Raw genomic sequence first — 19,615 nt, forward strand, 5'->3', positions numbered from 1 at the left:
TTGTATCCATTACACATCGCTGTACAGATAAATATGAGATTCACAGTCCCTGCTCCATTGGAGCCTACGGTCTAAATTTCACGTTTCGCTCGTTTATCATCTGCAGTAACTCACCGGGAAGGTTTTTGGAGCATGGGAGGAAATTCATACAAATTCTACAAAACAGCGCTATGGCTGGGGATGAAACTCAGGCTCCCATTGCTGAGGCAGCAATTCTAACCATTGTGGCACTGTGCTGCCCCATTTTGTTCGCCTCAAGATTTTAAGTTTTGAAAATTACCTTGCATAAAAATACCAACAAACGTGGAGATCTCTCCGGAGAGAGAAATGATCTAACACAGGTAGATATAGAAAAACTGCCACGTTCCCATCTCTCAGCATTGCCCCGGGTCTGAGCAACAGATAGTGGCTGTCAGCAATTCCCATCAGTCACGATTAGATTACAATTACACTAAAATGTGAAAATATCTGTATTGCTGCATTTAGTCACCTCTCCATCTAATCATTTACACCCAAGGAGAGAGTCTGACTACACATGATCACACATAACCTGACAGTGGATTGATAAGTCTGTTTGTGCTGGGACTTCTTGTTCCACAGCAGCACAAGGGATGCAAGTGTCAAAATTATTAATATTTATTCGTGAACTTTACCTTTCATTACAATGGAAAATGTTAGTCCTGTTAATTGGGAATGTCCAGAAATCGTGTATTGAACAATGAAAACATTTTGGGGCAATTCAATTGTGCTGCCCCCCCCTCACACTTGCTGGCCGTCTATAGCAATGGATGTCTATCGGAGCAATTCAATTGTTGCTCTTATCAGACGTCCATTAGCATTTAATGTGGATGAAAGCACCGAGTTTAGCCGCGCAAAGCGGCTAAATCCGGCTAAAAATCTTTATTGGGCATCTAATGTTCGGCTTTTCACACATTTTTTCTCGCGTCTTCGTAGCCTGCGAGAAAAAAATGTGACTGTCGCAGCTAACGGGCGCCTGATCAGAGCAGCAATTGAATAGTTCCAATAGACGTAAATTACTATAGACGGCCAGCAGTGGGCATGTGGTGCAACTGAATTAATCCCTTTGATCTTAGAACATTTCCTACATTGTAGCACAGGAGAATTCCCATGATAGAAATTAATGGAGTGTGGCTCATTAAGTCGACTAATATTAGTTTGACAGTCACGAAGTCGACCCCATATGGTCAAACAGGATCAATAGGGTGACGGTGAAAAGGTAGATATCTGAAGAAGTGGGACTGGAGAAAAGGTCGACACATCACAAAAAGTCAACACGGAAATTGCCAAAACATGGGGTTTATTTTGCACTTTTCTGTATTATTTTGTATGTTTAACCACATGTGACCCCAATAAGTGTACCGTTTCGCTCGCCATTCTTTGGGCAAGGTTACAATTTACAATCGTGGTCAACGTGGATGGTAAAGTATGAAGTAAAAAAAAAAAAGCGTCTACCATATGTGCTGACCATCGTCATGTAGATTATTTGAACTGGTTGACCTTAAGCACTGTCGACCTTTTAAATGTCGACTTAATGCGCGTCAACAATATGGGGTCGACCTATCATCCGTACACCAAATAAATGCATTCTATGCATGGTCTGCTAGCTGCTTCGGATGTACGGTTCCCCATGCTGTTACATGTCCCCACCCCAATAAGGTCACTTAAACACTAAGCCAAGCACCCAGTCTACAATACTGTGCACATTTAATTGGTTCAGACCGAGAGCCAAGACTCACCACTTCATGGATGGACTGGTTGAAGCCATCGTCTTCCGTCAGGATGAGCAGGATGATGAGAGCCATATAAACGTGGTGGGAATTCCGCTCTTCCACGTGGTACAAAATCTCCAGTATGGGCAGCACCTACAGACCAGACCCGTTGAGTGTTAGTACATTGCAGCCTTATCACGTGATCAGGTACATGGTAACAGTCACTCCATAATGACTGCTGCTGTCCCTCTGAGGTGGACAGAGGTTCCATAGAACAGCGTGGCCCTAACTCTGCCCCCTTCTCTGGCTCTAAGATGGCAACAACATCCCCTCTCAGACGCTGACAAAATTCACAATGGATTTACGTTTATACAAAGCAAATGGAAATGCAGAATAATGCCTAAAGCCGAGATTACGCCCAGAGGGATGCAGATTCCACTGCACATTATTTGCAGGTTTAGGAAACACTCGGCATATAACGATGTGTAAGGATTGGCCTCCTGTTACAGAGAGAGTACGGAGTCGATAGCTGGATACACACAGCTGCTACCTTTGTGATACCAGATCTATGGTCAGTCCAGCAACATCCAATCCGGTCACACAATGATCTCACAGGCAAAAACAGGGTCAGGGCCAGACAATACGACACACCTACACAGTATGTGCTAAAGCCAAAAAGTGGTAACTCTATTTACAGAAGCTGGGCTTAGGGTGGGAGATGGAGGATGAACGGCCCAATTTACCTAAACCCCGGATTAGCCCATTTAGGCACAACATTGCTAGCCCGGACCTGGATAGGACGGTCACTGGCTGACCAGATTCTGATATGTTGCTTTACACATAAATCAGGGCACAATGTACAAGTCAGACTGATCAGAAGATTCAATTATACTTGTTTTTATTAACTGTATGAAAAGTGTCATTTTCATTAAGGTCTAATGAAAGAAAAGAATGAGCAGAAACACTTACAAGGCTCTCAGTGTCCGTCCGAGACAAGACGTACGTCCTGACATTGCTGTTCTGGTGCAGCAACGTGTAGAGAAGCAGCGTGGCCTGGTCAGACTTCTGCTGGTCACACAGGGCAGTATACAGGCTATTGAAATTTATCTGGAAAGAGTGAGGACTCGGGCTGGGGGGAACAGAGCTATCTGGAAAACCAAGACAAAAATAAACAAAAACAACAAGTTGGATGTATGAAGATTAACGTACAAAAGCATTTCTTACTGCATATGAGGCTCTGATTTCTATATGCGCTGCTGGGGACCCTGCTCCTCCTACTATATAACTCTCAGTCTGTGGCTTCCTGCTGCCTCCATTCCCCTCCTCACATCATGTCACTGCCCTGTCACATGCATCAATGTCCTCACTAACACATCACTCATCTCCTGATATACTCTGTGCTGCTGGGGGACCCTGCATCTCCCACTATATAACTCTCAGTCTGTGGCTTCATGCTGCCTCCATTCCCCTCCTCACATCATGTCACTGCCCCTGTCACATGCAGCCCTGTCCTCACTGACACATCACTCATCTCCTGATATACTCTGTGCTGCTGGGTACCCTGCTCCTCCCACTATATAACTCTCAGTCTGTGGCTTCCTGCTGCCTCTATACCCCTCCTCTTATGTCACTGCCCATCACATGCAGCCCAGTCCATAGTAATAAAACTACAATAACAAGACAACCCTTCTGAAGACTCTTATGCGGTGATCAGTATAGTCCAGGGCCAGATCAATAGTGGGGACATGGCAGGTGAGCGAGAGATGATTGGTCGGACTCAGGTGCACATAGCAGCCACACCTAAATCTCATACTGTAATATGCACCTTGATGGGGACAATGAAGGGTGCCCGTTGCAGGCCTTCCAATGGCACATTGCGGGTATCATTGGCACATCGCCTCTAATTGAATTAATCCCTGAAGAGTGTATATAATAATGTGTACAGGCCCCAGGCACCTTAAACGCATCTAGTGAATTATAAATGACAATGTAATAGAAAGCTTCGTCCTTAATAGCACTAGACAGTAAAATGAATCATGTTTACACTGTAAGCACCCACTTGCAGGAAAACTAGGGTATTCTAAGTCTCTGAGGCCATAGGAACGCATGAGGCTGGAGGAAAGTGCTATTTCATTTGCAGATGTATTAATAATGATCAAACATGACAAATAGCTTTGTAGTATTTTTAATCAAACATATAAGCCATTTTAAAAATGGCTAAATTAATACAGTATTTTAGTAAAATTATGCTCAATTAATAGACAATAATAGATGAAATCGGTATTTATTTCTTTTTTAACATACCTTACTAAACTCTAGTGCACAGGTCCTAAAACAGTGCATGTTTTCCAGCTCTCCTCACAGAATTACAAGTGGAATAGTTAGCACCAACAGTGCATGTTTTCCATCTCTCCTCACAGAATTACAAGTGAAATAATTAGCACCAACTGTGCATGTTTTACAATGTGTCAGTGAGTAATGATTACACCTGTGCACCTGCTGGGTGATCTGGAAAACATGCACTGTTTGGGGTCCTGAGAACCACTGCTCTAGTACAACCAGTTGTATAAGGGTCCACCGGTGAACGAGTCTAGCATTTTAAAGGGTATAAAACAAAACATGATTGAATAGTGTAATTCCTAACAGAGATTACTGCAGAAAGTTTTACAAAACCCACAAGTCAAGGGAAGGATAGAAGTTTTCAAAGATTTTATGTATTTTCCTATTTTGCTGTCAAGTCCGTCATAAAGCAGTGGACAGAATACTGTAGGACACTTTTTTTTTTGTCTACAAAAAAATTGGGTGGGGGGGGGGGGGGGGGGGGGGGGGAGTCGCCAAGAGGCCTATGGGACATGGGATACAAAGGCAGCTGGGACACTGCAGATCTCTGCATTGTAATAGGACGATGGTAAAACACAGAAGGAGATTTATGGTAGACTTACCATAGTTAAATCTCTTTCTGCGAGGTACACTGGATTCCACAGGGAATAACATCGGGGTGTAGAGTTGGATATTGATCCGAGGCACCAACAGGCTAATGGTTTGACTGTTCCCAGGATGCATTACACCGCCTCCTCTATAGCCCCGCCTCCAGGCACTGGAGCTCAGTTTCGTTAACCAGTCCAATGCAATAGCAGGTAAAAGAGACGGTAGATGTTCATCACATAGAACCACATTCTCACGACAGGAGAAAGTACCAGCGGCTAATGCCATACAAACCCAAAGAAGCTAAGTGCGTCAGGGTGGGCGCCCTGTGGAACCCAGTGTACCTTGCAGAAAGAGATTTAACTATGGTAAGTCTACCATAAATCTCCTTTTCTGCAGCAGGGTACACTGGTATTCCACAGGGAATACATCGGGGATGTCCTAAAGCAGTTCCTCATGGGAGGGGACGCACTGTAGCGGGTACAGAAGCAAAGGAAGCATCCTGGGAGGCGGAAGTATCAAAGACATAGAACCTAAGGAACGTGTTCACCGAGTACCACGTAGCCGCCTTGCACAATTGTTCGGCGGACGCGCCACGGCGGGCCGCCCAAGAAGGTCCAACAGACTGAGTAGAATGGGCTTTGATAGCAGCAAGAGCTGGGAGTCCAGCCTGCGCATAGGCTTGTGCAATCACCATTCTAATCCATCTGGCCAAGGTTTGCTCATTCGCAGGCCAGCAACGTTTGTGAAAACCAAAAAATACAAACACGGTATCTAACCTCCTGATAGAGGCAGTCCTCTCCACATAAATCCAGAGAACTCTTACCACATCCAAAGACCGCACTTTGGAAAACAAACAAGAGGAGATAAAAGCCGGAACCACAATCTCTTGGTTAAGATGGAAAGATGACACCACCTTAGGGAGATAACCGGGGCGAGTTCCAAGAACTGCCCGTTCACGGTGAAAAATCAGAAAAAGTGGATGACAGGACAAAGCTCCTAGGTCCGACACCCTCCTAGGAGAGGCAATAGCCAACAGAAAAACGACCTTAAGCGTAAGGCATTTAAGGTCCATAGACTCAAGAGGTTCAAATGGAGACTCTTGAAGGGCAATCAAAAAACAGACAGAGCCCACGGAGCCACGGGATGGACATAGGGAGGTTGAATCCGTAAAACACCCTGAGTGAAAGGATGAACGCCAGGAGGAGATGCAACTTTCCTCTGAAACCACACCGACAAAGCAGAAATATGAACCTTGAGGGAGGTCAGACGAAGGCCTAAGTCCAGGCCTTGTTGCAGAAAAGCCAAAAGTCTGGAAGTTTTGAAAGTATATACATCATACTTCTTACCAGCACACCAGGCGAAGTAAGAATTCCAGACCCTATGATAAATCCGAGCAGAAGCTGGTTTACTGGCTTTCAACATAGTTTGAATAATCGCCTCAGAGAATCCCTTGGCCTTCAGGAGTGAAGCTTCAAGAGCCACGCCGTCAAAGCCAGTCTGGCCAGGTCCGGAAAGACACAAGGGCCCTTAACGAGGAGGTCTGGGCGTTGAGGAAGTAGAAGAGGACGCTCTATCGAGAGACCCTGCAGGTCTGAGAACCAATGCCATCTGGGCCACTCTGGAGCGACTAGAAGTAGTATTCCTCCTACTTGCTTGAACTTCCGCAGTACCCTGGGCAGGAGTGACACTGGAGGGAACACGTATGGCAGCCGAAAGTTCCATGGAATTGCTAGTGCATCCACGAACGCTGCTCGAGGATCCCTTGTCCTTGATCCGAAGACCGGAACCTTGTGATTGTGTTGAGACGCCATTAGGTCTACATCTCGTAGGCCCCACTTGTCCACTAGGAGTTGAAAGACTTCCAGATGAAGACTCCACTCTCTGGCCTGAATGTCCTGACGACAAAGGAAGTCCACTTTCCAGTTGAGGACTCTGGACTGTCAGTTCCAGATGACGGAGGAGAACCTCTTGAGAGTTCGCCAGGATCAGCGAGTCATCCAGATACGGCAGGATCCTGATTCCCTGACGACGGAGAAGGGCCGTCATTGCGGCCATGATCTTGGTGAAGATCTGAGGGGCCGTAGTCAATCCAAAATGCAAGGCCTGGAATTGATCATGTAGGTTTCCAATAGCAAACCGCAGATATTGCTGATGTGAGATCGCAATAGGTATGTGTAGGTAAGCACCCTGTATGTCCAGGGATTCCATATAGTCTTTGGGCTCCTTGGCCAGTACAATAGAGCGCAGAGATTCCATACGGAATTTGGATACTCTCACAAATTTGTTCAAAGATTTGAGTTTGAGTATAGGCCAGAGGAACCTATTTGGTTTCGGAACTAGAAACAGGGTCGAATAGTAACCCTTGCCTCTCTGAGACAGAGGTACTGGCACTTACACTCCTGTGTCCAGGAGGGATCGTACAACCAAGTGCAGAGCTTGCGCTTTTAACGGATCCGAAGGGATAACAGTCGTGCAAAACTGGCGAGGGGGATGTCTTGAAAGATTGTGTACCCGTGAGAGAAAACTTCCCGCATCCAGGCTTCCAAAGTTGTCCTTAGTCAGACCTGGGCGAACTGCAGAAGTTGGCCTCCCACCCTGGGGTCCTCCAGGGGGAGGCCCGCCCCGTCATGCAGCAGGTTTGTCTTGTTTGGAAGCAGGCTGATGGGCGGTCCAAGATTGTTTAGACTTGGGCTTAGTGGTCTCGGAAGCACAAGCCTGTCTCGGGTACGCCTGACCTTTTGCTTTCCCTGGAGGTCGAAAGGAATGAAAAGTGGTACTTTTAGCCTTCGGAGCAGAAGGATTAGTACTTGGGAGAAACGCAGTCTTGGCAGTCGCCAAGTCAGTCACAATCTTGTTCAGATCCTCCCCGAATAATATATCTCCCTTATAAGGGAGCACCTCCAAGGTCTTTCTGCAGTCCAGGTCCACCTTCCAGGACCTCAACCACAGAATCCGGCGAGAAAGGATAGACGTAGCAGATGCCTTGGCCACCATTACGCCTGCATCAGAGGCCGCCTCCTGGATATAATGGGAGGCTGTGGTAATATAGGACAGATATTGTCTGGCAGTGTCAGAAAAATCCTGAGGCAGCTCATCCTCAATGCCTGAACCCATGCTTCAATTCCTTTCGCAGCCCAGGAGGTTGCCATAGTGGGTCTATGTACAGCACCGGTAAGGGAGTAAATAGACTTCAGGCAACCTTCCACACACTTATGCGCCAGTTCCTTCAATGCGGTGACGGTGGTGACAGGCAGAGTAGAAGACACCACGAGATGGGTGACATGAGAGTCCACCGGCGGTGGTTTCCCACTTGTTACTCAACTCCGCAGGAATAGGATAACGAGCTAGTATCTTTTTAGACAGGGAAAACTTCTTTCCTGGAGATGACCAGAATTCCTGACGTATGTCAATTAAAAGGTCAGAATGTGGTAAAACCACTTTAGTAACTTCTGACGTTTGAACTTATCAGGCTTCTTAGATGCAGCAGTAGGCTCGATCTCGTCATCAATCGGGAGAATCAGCTTGATAGCTTCTACTAGGTAGGAACATCAACCTGTGTTGGTGAATACTCATCAGAAGCAACTGTATCAGTGTCTGATGGATCAGTATGTTCCCCATCCTCATCAGAAGAATTATCCGAAATATTAGTGGATTGTGAGGAAGAAATGGGCCGCTTAGATGACCCCTTGGCCCCAGATGGGCCTGGGGTAGACTTTTGTCTAACCAAAGATTGTTTTAATTGTTGTAATTGGGTAGACAGCGTATCTGCCCAGGGAGGATTAACTACAGGGACATTATGTGGCTGTAATGGCACAGGAGGTCCCACAGAGGGCGTAAGACGTGTTACAAGTGTAGTCAACATACTTGAAAACGCTGCCCAAGGTGGGTCCTGATTGGCTAACACTTCCCCCACCGGTAAATCCGTGGTGACAGCACTGCAGGATGCAGAAGCGTCCGCGGATGTCCCGCCCTGTGTGGCAGACATTATAGGGAATGTAGCCTTAGAGCGTAATAGTACAATATAGCCAGACAAACACAATACCTGCAAATAACCCCCTGTACTATGTGACAGTAAATACAGGGCACAAACAGAGGATTTAAGCGGTATGAGGTGACTGAAATACACAGTAAAAATACAAAAAAACAGTATAAACCGTATAGCACTATATATATATATATATATATATATATATATATATATATACTAGGTGCTTCATCGCGCCCTACGGGCGCTCTTCACACCGTCGCAAGGGGCTACGCCCCCTTAACCCTTGCATGCCTTTCTGGGGTTCAATATTTGTAATATATAAAGTATTACCTGCATTCCTTTGTTAGTGGTTAAATATTGCACAATGAAAGGGCGTGCGATGGTGAAGGAGGCGCAGCCCCTTGCGACGGCGTGAACAGCACCTGCAGGGCACGATGTACAGAATGTAGCGGGTGCGGGGGGGACTGCGGATGGTGTCTGTAGATGCTGCAGGTGGAGGGGGGGCAGAAGTGGGGGTGGGGCCCGGATGGGGAAGAGTCGGGAGGTGCTGCGGGTGGGGGAGGGGCAGAGGAGTGGGGGATGCAGATTGGGGAGGGATCCGGAGGCACTGCAGGTGGGGGAGGGGCAGGTGTGCCATGGGTGGGAGAGGGGCAGGTGTGGGGATGTTGTGGATGGGTGAAGGGTTCCGGAGGTGCTGTGGGATGGGAAGGGGCGGGAGTGCCGGGGGTGGGGTAGGGGTCCGCAGGCGCCATGGGTAGGGGAGGGGCAGGTACGGGTGGTGCGGCGCATAGGGAAGGAGGTCCGGAGGTGCTGCTGGTGGTGGAGGGGCAGGTGCGGTGGTGCCATTGGTGGGGGAGGGGTGGGTGAGGGGGGGACCGTGGATGGAGGAGAGTGTCTTCAGATGCTGCGGGTGGAGGGGGGCAGGTGTGGGGGGAGACATATAAAGGGGGTGGATGGTGGAGGGGGCCTGGAGGTGCTGTGGGTGGTGAAGGGGCGGAGGAGTGGGAGCCGCGGGTGGTGTAGGGGGTCTGGAGGCACAGCGTGTGGGGGAGGGGTGGAGGGGAAGGTGCGGAGGTGTGGTGCATTGGGGAGAGGTCTGGAGGCGCTGCGGGTATTGTGCCTGCCAAAAAGGTAGTTGGAGGGTATGCAGTAACAGGGCCAGGACAGGGGTGACAGGGTCAGAACAGGGTTGACGGGGCCAGGACAGGGGTGACAGGGTCAGAAAAGGGGTGACGGGGCCAGGACAGGGGTGACGGGGCCAGGACAGGGGCGACGGGGCCAGGACAGAAATGACAGGGGCGACGGGGCCAGGACAGAAATGACAGGGACAGGATAGGGGTGACAGGCCAGGGTAGGGGTGGCAGGAACAGGACAGGGGTGACAGGGCCAGTATAGGGTTGACAGGGCCAGTATAGGGTTGACAGGGCAAGCACAGGGGTAACAGGGCCAGGATAGGGGCAACAGGGCCAGCATAAGGGTAACATGGCCAGCATAAGGGTGACAGGGCCAGGATAAGGGTGAAAGGGCCAGGATAAGGGTGAAAGGGCCAGGATAAGGGTGACAGGGCCAGGATAAGGGTGACAGGGCCAGGATAAGGGTGAAAGGGCCAGGATAAGGGTGAAAGGGCCAGGATAAGGGTGAAAGGGCCAGGATAAGGGTGAAAGGGCCAGGATAAGGGTGACAGGGACATGACAGAACACAGGGCACGGGAGAGATTGGTATTAGGGACAAAACAGTGGTGACAGACAGATGTGTCTTACCGGAGTCACTGCTGCTGGCTGCTGCTGTTCCACTCCAACCTGTTGGGATCTGCTGCTGGTGGAGACTTGGCATGGCTGACTCTCTTAGGCTGTATTCCTGCTTCCTCTGCCCGTCCGCATCCCTCCCCCCCTCCTCAGTCACACACCGCAGACCTCGCGCAGCTGCCGGGCACTGTGGTAAGGGGAGACTGGGAGTGACTGGTTAGCCCCCAGGAGATGCTGCGGCTGGAGGGAGGAGGGGCGTCGGAGCCTGCAAGCAGCTCGGACTTCTGCAGCGTTACCCGCCGGCTAAAGTGTGTGAAGGAGCTGGGCGCACCTCACTGTGGGTGGCAGCGCTGCAGCTAGCAATGGGGTTGCCGGGGCTGGAGATAACAGAGGCAGTACGGAACCTGCACAGCGGCAGGTGCCCCACAAAACTGCAGCTAAGAAGCGTGGAGTGTGCCAGAAAGTGACGCTCCTCTGCGCCAGAGAGGGGGGGGGGTCAAGCACACAGTGAGCCGGTGCCCGTCTGTCTGTACGGCATACCCCCTCACACACCCCCATACTTCCCAAATGTCCCGATTTTCGCGGGACAGTCCCATTTGTTTGGGTCTGTCCCGCTGTCCCACCCGCGGGTCGCAGTGTCCCGCGGTAACGGGGGGGTCAGTTGGAAAGCTCCTGTACTCGCTGTTCTGCTTAGCAGAGCAGCGGTGAATAGTGGAGACAGAGGGAGAGGGGGCATCAGGGGGTATGGATTAAGGGGGGGTTCCAGCAGCAGAGCCGGATTAAGGGGGGGGGGGGGCAGGGGGTACGTACCATTGGCCCCACAGTTTTAGGGGCCCCCCGGCTCGAGTAGCTCTGTCCCAGCTCAGAAGCCCCCCGTCCCCCCCGTCCTGCCAGCAACAACGGCAGCATTGTGCTACTGTCAGCACACGCTGCTGCGTGTTGGCAGGTCTGTGGTGTTGCAGGGAGGCAGCAGTCTCCCTGCTTTCTTCTGCCTGTGCGGGTGTGTAGGTGGGAGCGACTACCTCCTCTGGATTTACCCCTAGCTGAGGGGCCAATATTCCATTTAAAAAAAAAAAACACGGAATTTGCGTAAGGGGGCGTGGCCTCGCGTCCTGCGATTAGGTCACGCCCCCAATCCACAGCGGGCACACAGCAATGAGATAGGGCTCCCCTGTCTCAAGTGCCCTGGCCCCCCCGGACTCATAATCAGCCCCTGGGGGCATGCCAGCAGCTCACAGAGTGCTGGGCATGCCCCCTCATTGACGAAAATGGGGCCCTCCCGTGAAGCCACGCCCCCTTTTCGCCGAGTGTGTGTCCCTCCTTCTGTCTGAAGAAAGCTCCTGCAGATTGCTGGGAGGTATGCACCCCTGCCTGTGCCATGCCCATACTATCTGCTTCTGCTCCTAGTCTCCTGTAGATTTGGCCAGATCTGTGACTCATTTGACTAACTCCGCCCACTGTTGTGACTCCGCCCAGCGTTAGCAAATGAATCACAAAGTCACAGATCTGGGCTATTATATAGTATATATATATATATATATATATATATATATATATATATATATATCTCTATATATATATACACATATATTTATGTATACATATATATATATATATATATACACACACACACACACACACACATATACACACACACACATATATACACACACATATATATATATATATATATATATATATAAAATAAGATTTTACTTACCGGTAAATCTATTTCTCGTAGTCCGTAGTGGATGCTGGGGACTCTGTAAGGACCATGGGGAATAGACGGGCTCTGCAGGAGACATGGGCACTTTAAGAAAGAATTTAGATTCTGGTGTGCTCTGGCTCCTCCCTCCTCCAGACCTCAGTTAGGGAAACTGTGCCCGGAAGAGCTGACAGTACAAGGAAAGGATTTTGATACATACCAGCCACACCAATCACACCGTATAACTTGTGATAAACTTACCCAGTTAACAGTATGAACAACAACAGAGCATCAGTTCAACCCTGATGCAACCATAACATAACCCTTATTTAAGCAATAACTTTATACAAGCATTGCAGAAGAAGTCCGCATCTGGGACGGGAGCCCAGCATCCACTACGGACTACGAGAAATAGATTTACCGGTAAGTAAAATCTTATTTTCTCTAACGTCCTAGTGGATGCTGGGGACTCCGTAAGGACCATGGGGATTATACCAAAGCTCCTAAACGGGCGGGAGAGTGCGGATGACTCTGCAGCACCGATTGAGCAAACACAAGGTCCTCCTCAGCCAGGGTATCAAACTTATAGAACTTTGCAAAAGTGTTTGAACCTGACCAAGTAGCCGCTCGGCACAGCTGTAATGCCGAGACCCCTCGGGCAGCCGCCCAAGAAGAGCCCATCTTCCTAGTGGAATGGGCCTTAACTGATTTTGGCAGCGGCAATCCAGCCGCAGAATGAGCCTGCTGAATCGTGTTACAGATCCAGCGAGCAATAGTTTGCTTTGAAGCAGGAGCACCAAGCTTGTTGGAAGCATACAGGATAAACAAAGACTCTGTTTTCCTGACCCTAGCCGTTCTGGCTACATAAACCTTCAAAGCCCTGACCACATCAAGCAACTCGGAATCCTTCAAGAAAGTAGTAGCCACAGGCACCACAATAGGTTGGTTTATATGAAAAGATGAAACCACTTTCGGCAGGAATTGTGGACGGGTCCTCAATTCTGCTCTATCCGCATGGAAAACCAGATAGGGGCTTTTATGTGACAAAGCCGCCAATTCTGACACACGCCTAGCCGAAGCCAAGGCTAGTAGCATTACCACCTTCCACGTGAGATATTTCAATTCCACCGTTTTGAGTGGTTCAAACCAGTGGGATTTCAGGAAACTCAACACCACATTAAGATCCCAAGGTGCCACTGGAGGCACAAAAGGGGGCTGAATATGCAGCACTCCCTTTACAAACGTCTGAACTTCAGGTAGAGAAGCCAGCTCTTTTTGAAAGAAAATGGATAGGGCCGAAATCTGGACCTTAATGGAACCCAATTTAAGGCCCAAAGTCACTCCTGACTGTAGGAAGTGAAGGAAACGGCCCAGCTGGAATTCTTCCGTAGGGGCATTCCTGGCCTCACACCAAGCAACATATTTTCGCCATATACGGTGATAATGTTGAGCTGTCACGACCTTCCTAGCCTTTATCAGCGTAGGAATGACCTCATCCGGAATGCCTTTTTCTGCTAGGATCCGGCGTTCAACAGCCATGCCGTCAAACAGGGCCGACTTTTCGTATGGGCTCAATGGGCTCTTGCCCAAGGGCCCCAAGAGAATAAGGGCCCTAGGCTGATAGCTGAGGGTCCCCTCTTTCCAGGGGTACCAGATTTTTGAAAATCAGCCCTAGGGAACCGGAGATATCCGACTTGAAAGCAGTGGTCCCCATCCAAGCCTGTTAATTGCTCTTCCCAGCCAGATATTTTGGGTTCTAACTCTGAGTATTTCTAAGGGTATAAGCCAAAAGCTGAGACTCTCCCCTTTTAGTGGACACTGGCAGCTTGTTTCTGCTATGCTCAGAACCAGACATATCAGCCTTCAAGCAGCTGCTCCCTGCTCCAGCTCCACATGCCTAATATGCAGTTTTATATTTTCGTTGGTGAATTGCTCTGGCTCCTGAACTCTGATCCCCAAGTCCCCAGTACCTCCTGACAGTTGTCTCTAGTACCTCCTGACAGGTGTCTCCAGTACCTCCTGAAAGGCGTCTCCAGTACCTCCTGAAAGGCGTCTCCAGTACCTCCTGAAAGGCGTCTCCAGTACCTCCTGAAAGGCGTCTCCAGTACCTCCTGAAAGGTGTCCCCAGTACCTCCTGAAAGGTGTCCCCAGTACCTCCTGAAAGGTGTCCCCAGAACCTTCTGAAAGGTGGGACTCTCTAGTATTTTATCCCATTCAAAGCTAAGAAATATATTTTCAGGTACTTGAGATATCTGCAGTCAAGCAAGCTGCCCTCCCACCAGAAAATGATAAATATTAAGCCCACTCCACCAGCCACCCCTCCCCTACGTATTAAACACCCCCTACCACCCTGGAAGTCATGTACCAGGGCCCCTTCATTCAGCCCAATGCCCCTTCTACAGTTTAGTCCCATCTGTGCAGTAATTAGCAGAAATCACTGATTCAGGTCCTACATGCTGAGCAGAAGATAGAACACCCCCTACTGCCCACGGAACATCAACACTGCTGCTGATAGCTCCTCCCACCCCTACCGCTGGTGCATGGGTAGGGGGCCCAGTGCATTGCTGTGCCCAGGGGCCTACACTGCTGTTAAGACGGCTCTGCCGTCAAACGCAGCCGCGGTAAGTCTTGGAACAGACAGGGCCCCTGTTGCAACAAGTCCTGTCTTAGAGGCAGAGGCCACGGGTCCACTGTGAGCATTTCTTGCAGATCTGGATACCAAGTCCTTCTTGGCCAATCCGGAACAATGAGTATTGTTCTCACTCCTCTTTTTCTTATGATTCTCAGCACCTTGTGTATGAAAGGAAGAGGAGGAAATATATAGACCGACTGGAACACCCACGGTGTCACCAGTGCGTCCACAGCTATCGCCTGAGGGTCTCTTGACCTGGCGCAATACCTCTGTAGCTTTTTGTTGAGGCGGGATGCCATCATGTCCACCTGTGGCAGTTCCCACCGACTTGCAATCTGCGTGAAGACTTCTTGATGAAGTCCCCACTCTCCCGGGTGGAGGTCGTGCCTGCTGAGGAAGTATGCTTCCCAGTTGTCCCCTCCCGGGATGAACACTGCTGACAGTGCGCTTACGTGATTCTCCGCCCAGCAAAGAATTCTGGTGTCTTCCGCCATCGCCACCCTGCTCCTTGTGCCGCCTTGTCGGTTTACATGAGCCACAGCGGTGATGTTGTCTGACTGAATCAGAACCGGTTGGTCGCGAAGCAGGGTCTCCGCTTGACGTAGGGCGTTGTATATGGCCCTTAGTTCCAGGATGTTGATGTGAAGGCAAGTCTCCTGACTTGACCACAGCCCTTGGAAATTTCTTCCCTGTGTGACTGCCCCCCCCCCCCCCCCTCGGAGGCTTGCATCCGTGGTCACCAGGACCCAGTCCTGAATGCCGAATCTGCTGCCCTCGAGGAGGTGAGCACTCTGCAGCCACCACAGGAGAGACACCCTGGCCCTGGGGGATAGGGTGATTAACCGATGCATCTGAAGATGTGATCCGGACCATTTGTCCGGTAAGTCCCATTGAAAGGTCCTCGCATGGAACCTGCCGAAGGTAATGGCCTCGTATGATGCCACCATCTTTCCCAGGACTCGAGTGCAGTGATGCACCGACACCTGTTTTGGTTTTAATAGGTTTCTGACCAGTGTCATGAGTTCCTGAGCTTTCTCTATCGGGAGATAAACCCTTTTCTGGTCTGTGTCCAGAATCATGCCCAAGAAAGGCAGACGAGTCGTAGGAATCAACTGCGACTTTGGAATATTTAGAATCCAGCCGTGTTGCCCTAACACTTCCAGAGAACGTGCTACGCTGATCAGCAACTGCTCTCTTGACCTCGCTTTTATGAGGAGATCGTCCAAGTATGGGATAATTGTGACCCCTTGCTTCCGCAGGAGTACCATCATTTCCGCCATTACCTTGGTAAATATTCTCGGTGCCATGGAGAGACCAAACGGCAACGTCTGAAATTGGTAATGACAATCCTGTACCAGAAATCTGAGGTACGCCTGATGAGGTGGATAAATGGGGACATGAAGGTATGCATCCTTTATGTCCAAAGACACCATAAAATCCCCCCCTTCCAGGCTTGCGATGATCTGTTAAGGGATTTTAAATTCAATATGGGTCTGACCGAACCGTCCGGTTTCGGTACTACAAACATGGTCGAATAATAACCCCTTCCTTGTTGAAGGAGGGGAACCTTGACCACCAACTGTTGAAGATACAATTTGTGAATTGCAGAACACTATTTCCCTCTCGAGGGGGGAAGATGGCAGGGCCGATTTGAGGTATCGGTGAGGGGGCATCACTTCGAATTCCAGCTTGTATCCCTGAGACACAATCTCTATTGCCCAGGGATCCAACTGGGAGTGAACCCACTTGTGGCTGAAATTTCGAAGACGCGCCCCCACCGGGCCTAGCTCCGCCTGTGGAGCCCCAGCGTCATGCGGTGGATTTTGTGGAAGCCGGGGAGGACTTCTGTTTCTGGGAACTAGCTGTGTTGTGCAGCTTCTTTCCTCTGCTCCTGCCCCTGGCAAGAAAGGACGCACCTCGGACTTTCTTGCTTTTCTGTGATCGGAAGGACTGCATTTGGTAATACGGTGCTTTCTTAGGTTGTGAGGAAACATATGGCAAAAAAATTTGACTTTCCAGCAGTAGCTGTGGAGACCAGGTCCGAGAGACCTTCCCCAAACAATTCCTCACCCTTGTAAGGTAAAACCTCCATGTGCCTTTTTGAGTCGGCATCACCTGTCCATTGCCGAGTCCACAGGACCCTTCTGGCAGAAATCGACATAGCATTTATTCTAGAACCCAGTAGACTAATGTCTCTTTGCGCATCTCTCATATATAGGACAGCGTCTTTTATATGCCCCAGGGTCATTAATATAGTATCCTTGTCTAAGGTATCAAGTTCCTCAGACAGGGTGTCCGTCCATGCTGCTACAGCACTACACACCCAGGCCGACGCGATCGCTGGCCTCAGTAAGGTACCTGAATGTGTATAAATGGACTTCAGGGTACCCTCTTGCTTCCTATACGCAGCATCTATGAGGGTAGCCGTATCCTGTGACGGCAGGGCTACCTTCTTGGATAAGCATGTTAAAGCTTTGTCCACCCTAGGGGAGGATTCCCAGCGTAACCTGTCCGTTGGCGGGAAAGGATATGCCATAAGAATCCGTTTGGAAATCTGAAGTTTTTTATCTGGAGATTCCCAAGCCTTTTCACATAACTCATTTAGCTCGTGTGAAGGGGGAAAGGTCACCACCTGCCTCTTTTCCCCATACATATGAACCCTCTTGTCAGGGACTGGGGTTTCCTCTGTGATGTGCAACACATCCTTAATTGCTATAATCATATAACGGATGGATTTAGCCAATTTTGGCTGTAACTTTGCATCACCGTAATCGACACTGGAATCAGAATCCATTTAGGTATCTGTGTCAACAATTTGGGATAGTGGGCGCTTCTGAGACCTTGACGGCCTCTGCGACATAGGATCAGGCACGGGCTGTGACCCTGACTGTCCTAAGGCTTCAGCTTTTTCCAACCTTTTATGCAAGGAATTAACATTATCATTTAAAACCTTCCACATATCCATCCAATCAGGTGTCGGCGCAGTCGGCGGAGACACCACATTCTTTTGCTCCCGCTCTGTTTCCACATAGCCTTCCTCGTCAAACATGTCGACACAAGCGTACCGACACACCACACACACAGGGAATGCTCTTTTTGAAGACAGTTCCCCCACAAGGCCCTTTGGAGAGACAGAGAGAGAGTATGCCAGCACACACCCCAGCGCTATAAACCCAGGAATAACACAGTAACTTAATGTTAACCCAGTAGCTGCTGTTTATATTGATTTTTGCGCCTAATTATGTGCCCCCCCCCTCTCTTTTTACCCTCTTCTACCGTGTATCTGCAGGGGAGAGCCTGGGGAGCTTCCTCTCAGCGGAGCTGTGGAGAAAAAATGGCGCTGGTGAGTGCTGAGGAAGAAGCCCCGCCCCCTCGACGGCGGGCTTCTGTCCCGCTTAAATATGTATTTTCTTGGCGGGGGCTCATACATATATACAGTGCCCAACTGTATATATGTTCACTTTTGCCATAAAGAGGTCCAAATGCTGCCCAGGGCGCCCCCCCTGCACCCTGCACCCTTACAGTGACCGGAGCATGTGAGGTGTGTGGGAGCAATGGCGCACAGCTGCAGTGCTGTGCGTTACCTCAGTGAAGACAGGAGTCTTCTGCCGTCGATTTCGAAGTCTTCTTGCTTCTCATGCTCACCCGGCTTCTGTCTTCCGGCTCTGCGAGGGGGACGGCGGCGCGGCTCTGGGATCGGACGACGAGGGTGAGATCCTGTGTACGATCCCTCTGGAGCTAATGGTGTCCAGTAGCCTAAGAAGCAGGACCTATCTTCAGAGAGTAGGGCTGCTTCTCTCCCCTCAGTCCCACGATGCAGGGAGTCTGTTGCCAGATGAGCTCCCTGAAAATAAAAAACCTAACAAAATACTTTCTCACAGCAAGCTCAGGAGAGCTCACTGAACAGCACCCAGCTCGTCCGGGCACAGATTCAAACTGAGGTCTGGAGGAGGGACATAGAGGGAGGAGCCAGTGCACACCAGAATCTAAATTCTTTCTTAAAGTGCCCATGTCTCCTGCGGAGCCCGTCTATTCCCCATGGTCCTTACGGAGTCCCCAGCATCCACTAGGATGTTAGAGAAATATATATATATATATATAGACCCTGACGCACCTAGCCCCTCAGGGTTCAGAATATAGTGATAGCAATATGTGATGCAGGAGAATGGAATCCCGCACAACAGCTACAGGCACACTCAGTCACAGGTACAATGCAGAAGTTATTACATATAAACAATAAAACTGCACTGGACTGATTTACAGGCGGCTTTACAGAGGAGACAGTGCCCAGCAGTCCCAGAGATCAGATCAGCCCAGCTAGTAGTGAAGATGGCGCTAAAATCTCTGTCAGGGAGTGAGGGAGAGAGATGCAGCTCCAGGGCGGGAACACCAGCAGTAGATGGCGTCCGGAGCTGGGGGAGGGGCTACAGGTCAGCGCCTTATCCCCTATACTGGTTCTCACCACCGGGTACTGTGGAGCCTATAACAAACGGATTTTAGTAAATCCGACCTGTGCTCCCTGCCCTGGTGGATATAGAGGGCTCCCTGTGCAGTACAGTGTTCACGCCAGCGGCGCAGTCCGTCTCCTGGGACCACGATTTACCGGCGGGTCCCACTTGGGGGACCCTCTTACCTCCTCTCTGAAGTGCAGCCATGCGATCTAGGAGAGTGTCAGCGGTGTGTGCCTGAAGTCTGGTGCGCCTCCACTGCAAGTACCCGGGAACCAGGCCGTGGAAGTATGCAGCGCTGCTGGGGAGGTGATGGAGCTGCAGCACAGCATGTCAGAATGACATTCACAGTGCTGCGGCCCTTGAAGTCTTCTTTAAAAGCTCTTTTCAGGGCTGCCTAACGCAGACCCACCTGTTAGTGATCTGCACTGAAGGCACC

At 49.9% G+C, this 19,615-nt stretch overlaps 1 protein-coding gene across 1 annotated transcript in view; it reads right to left on the reverse strand.

Annotated features, from left to right (window-relative positions):
- The window catches only part of DYM (dymeclin), a 532,360-nt gene that overhangs the window by 358,949 nt on the left and 153,796 nt on the right, over positions 1 to 19,615 (reverse strand). Inside the window, exons 8-9 of the mRNA XM_063958471.1 lie at positions 2,700 to 2,878; positions 1,758 to 1,883 (exon numbers count right to left, since the gene is read on the reverse strand). Coding sequence (XP_063814541.1) covers positions 1,758 to 1,883; positions 2,700 to 2,878 — 305 coding nt within the window. The remainder of the gene's footprint in view (positions 1 to 1,757; positions 1,884 to 2,699; positions 2,879 to 19,615) is intronic.

This window comes from Pseudophryne corroboree, chromosome 1 (assembly GCF_028390025.1).
Source record: "Pseudophryne corroboree isolate aPseCor3 chromosome 1, aPseCor3.hap2, whole genome shotgun sequence".
Lineage (NCBI taxonomy): Eukaryota > Metazoa > Chordata > Amphibia > Anura > Myobatrachidae > Pseudophryne > Pseudophryne corroboree.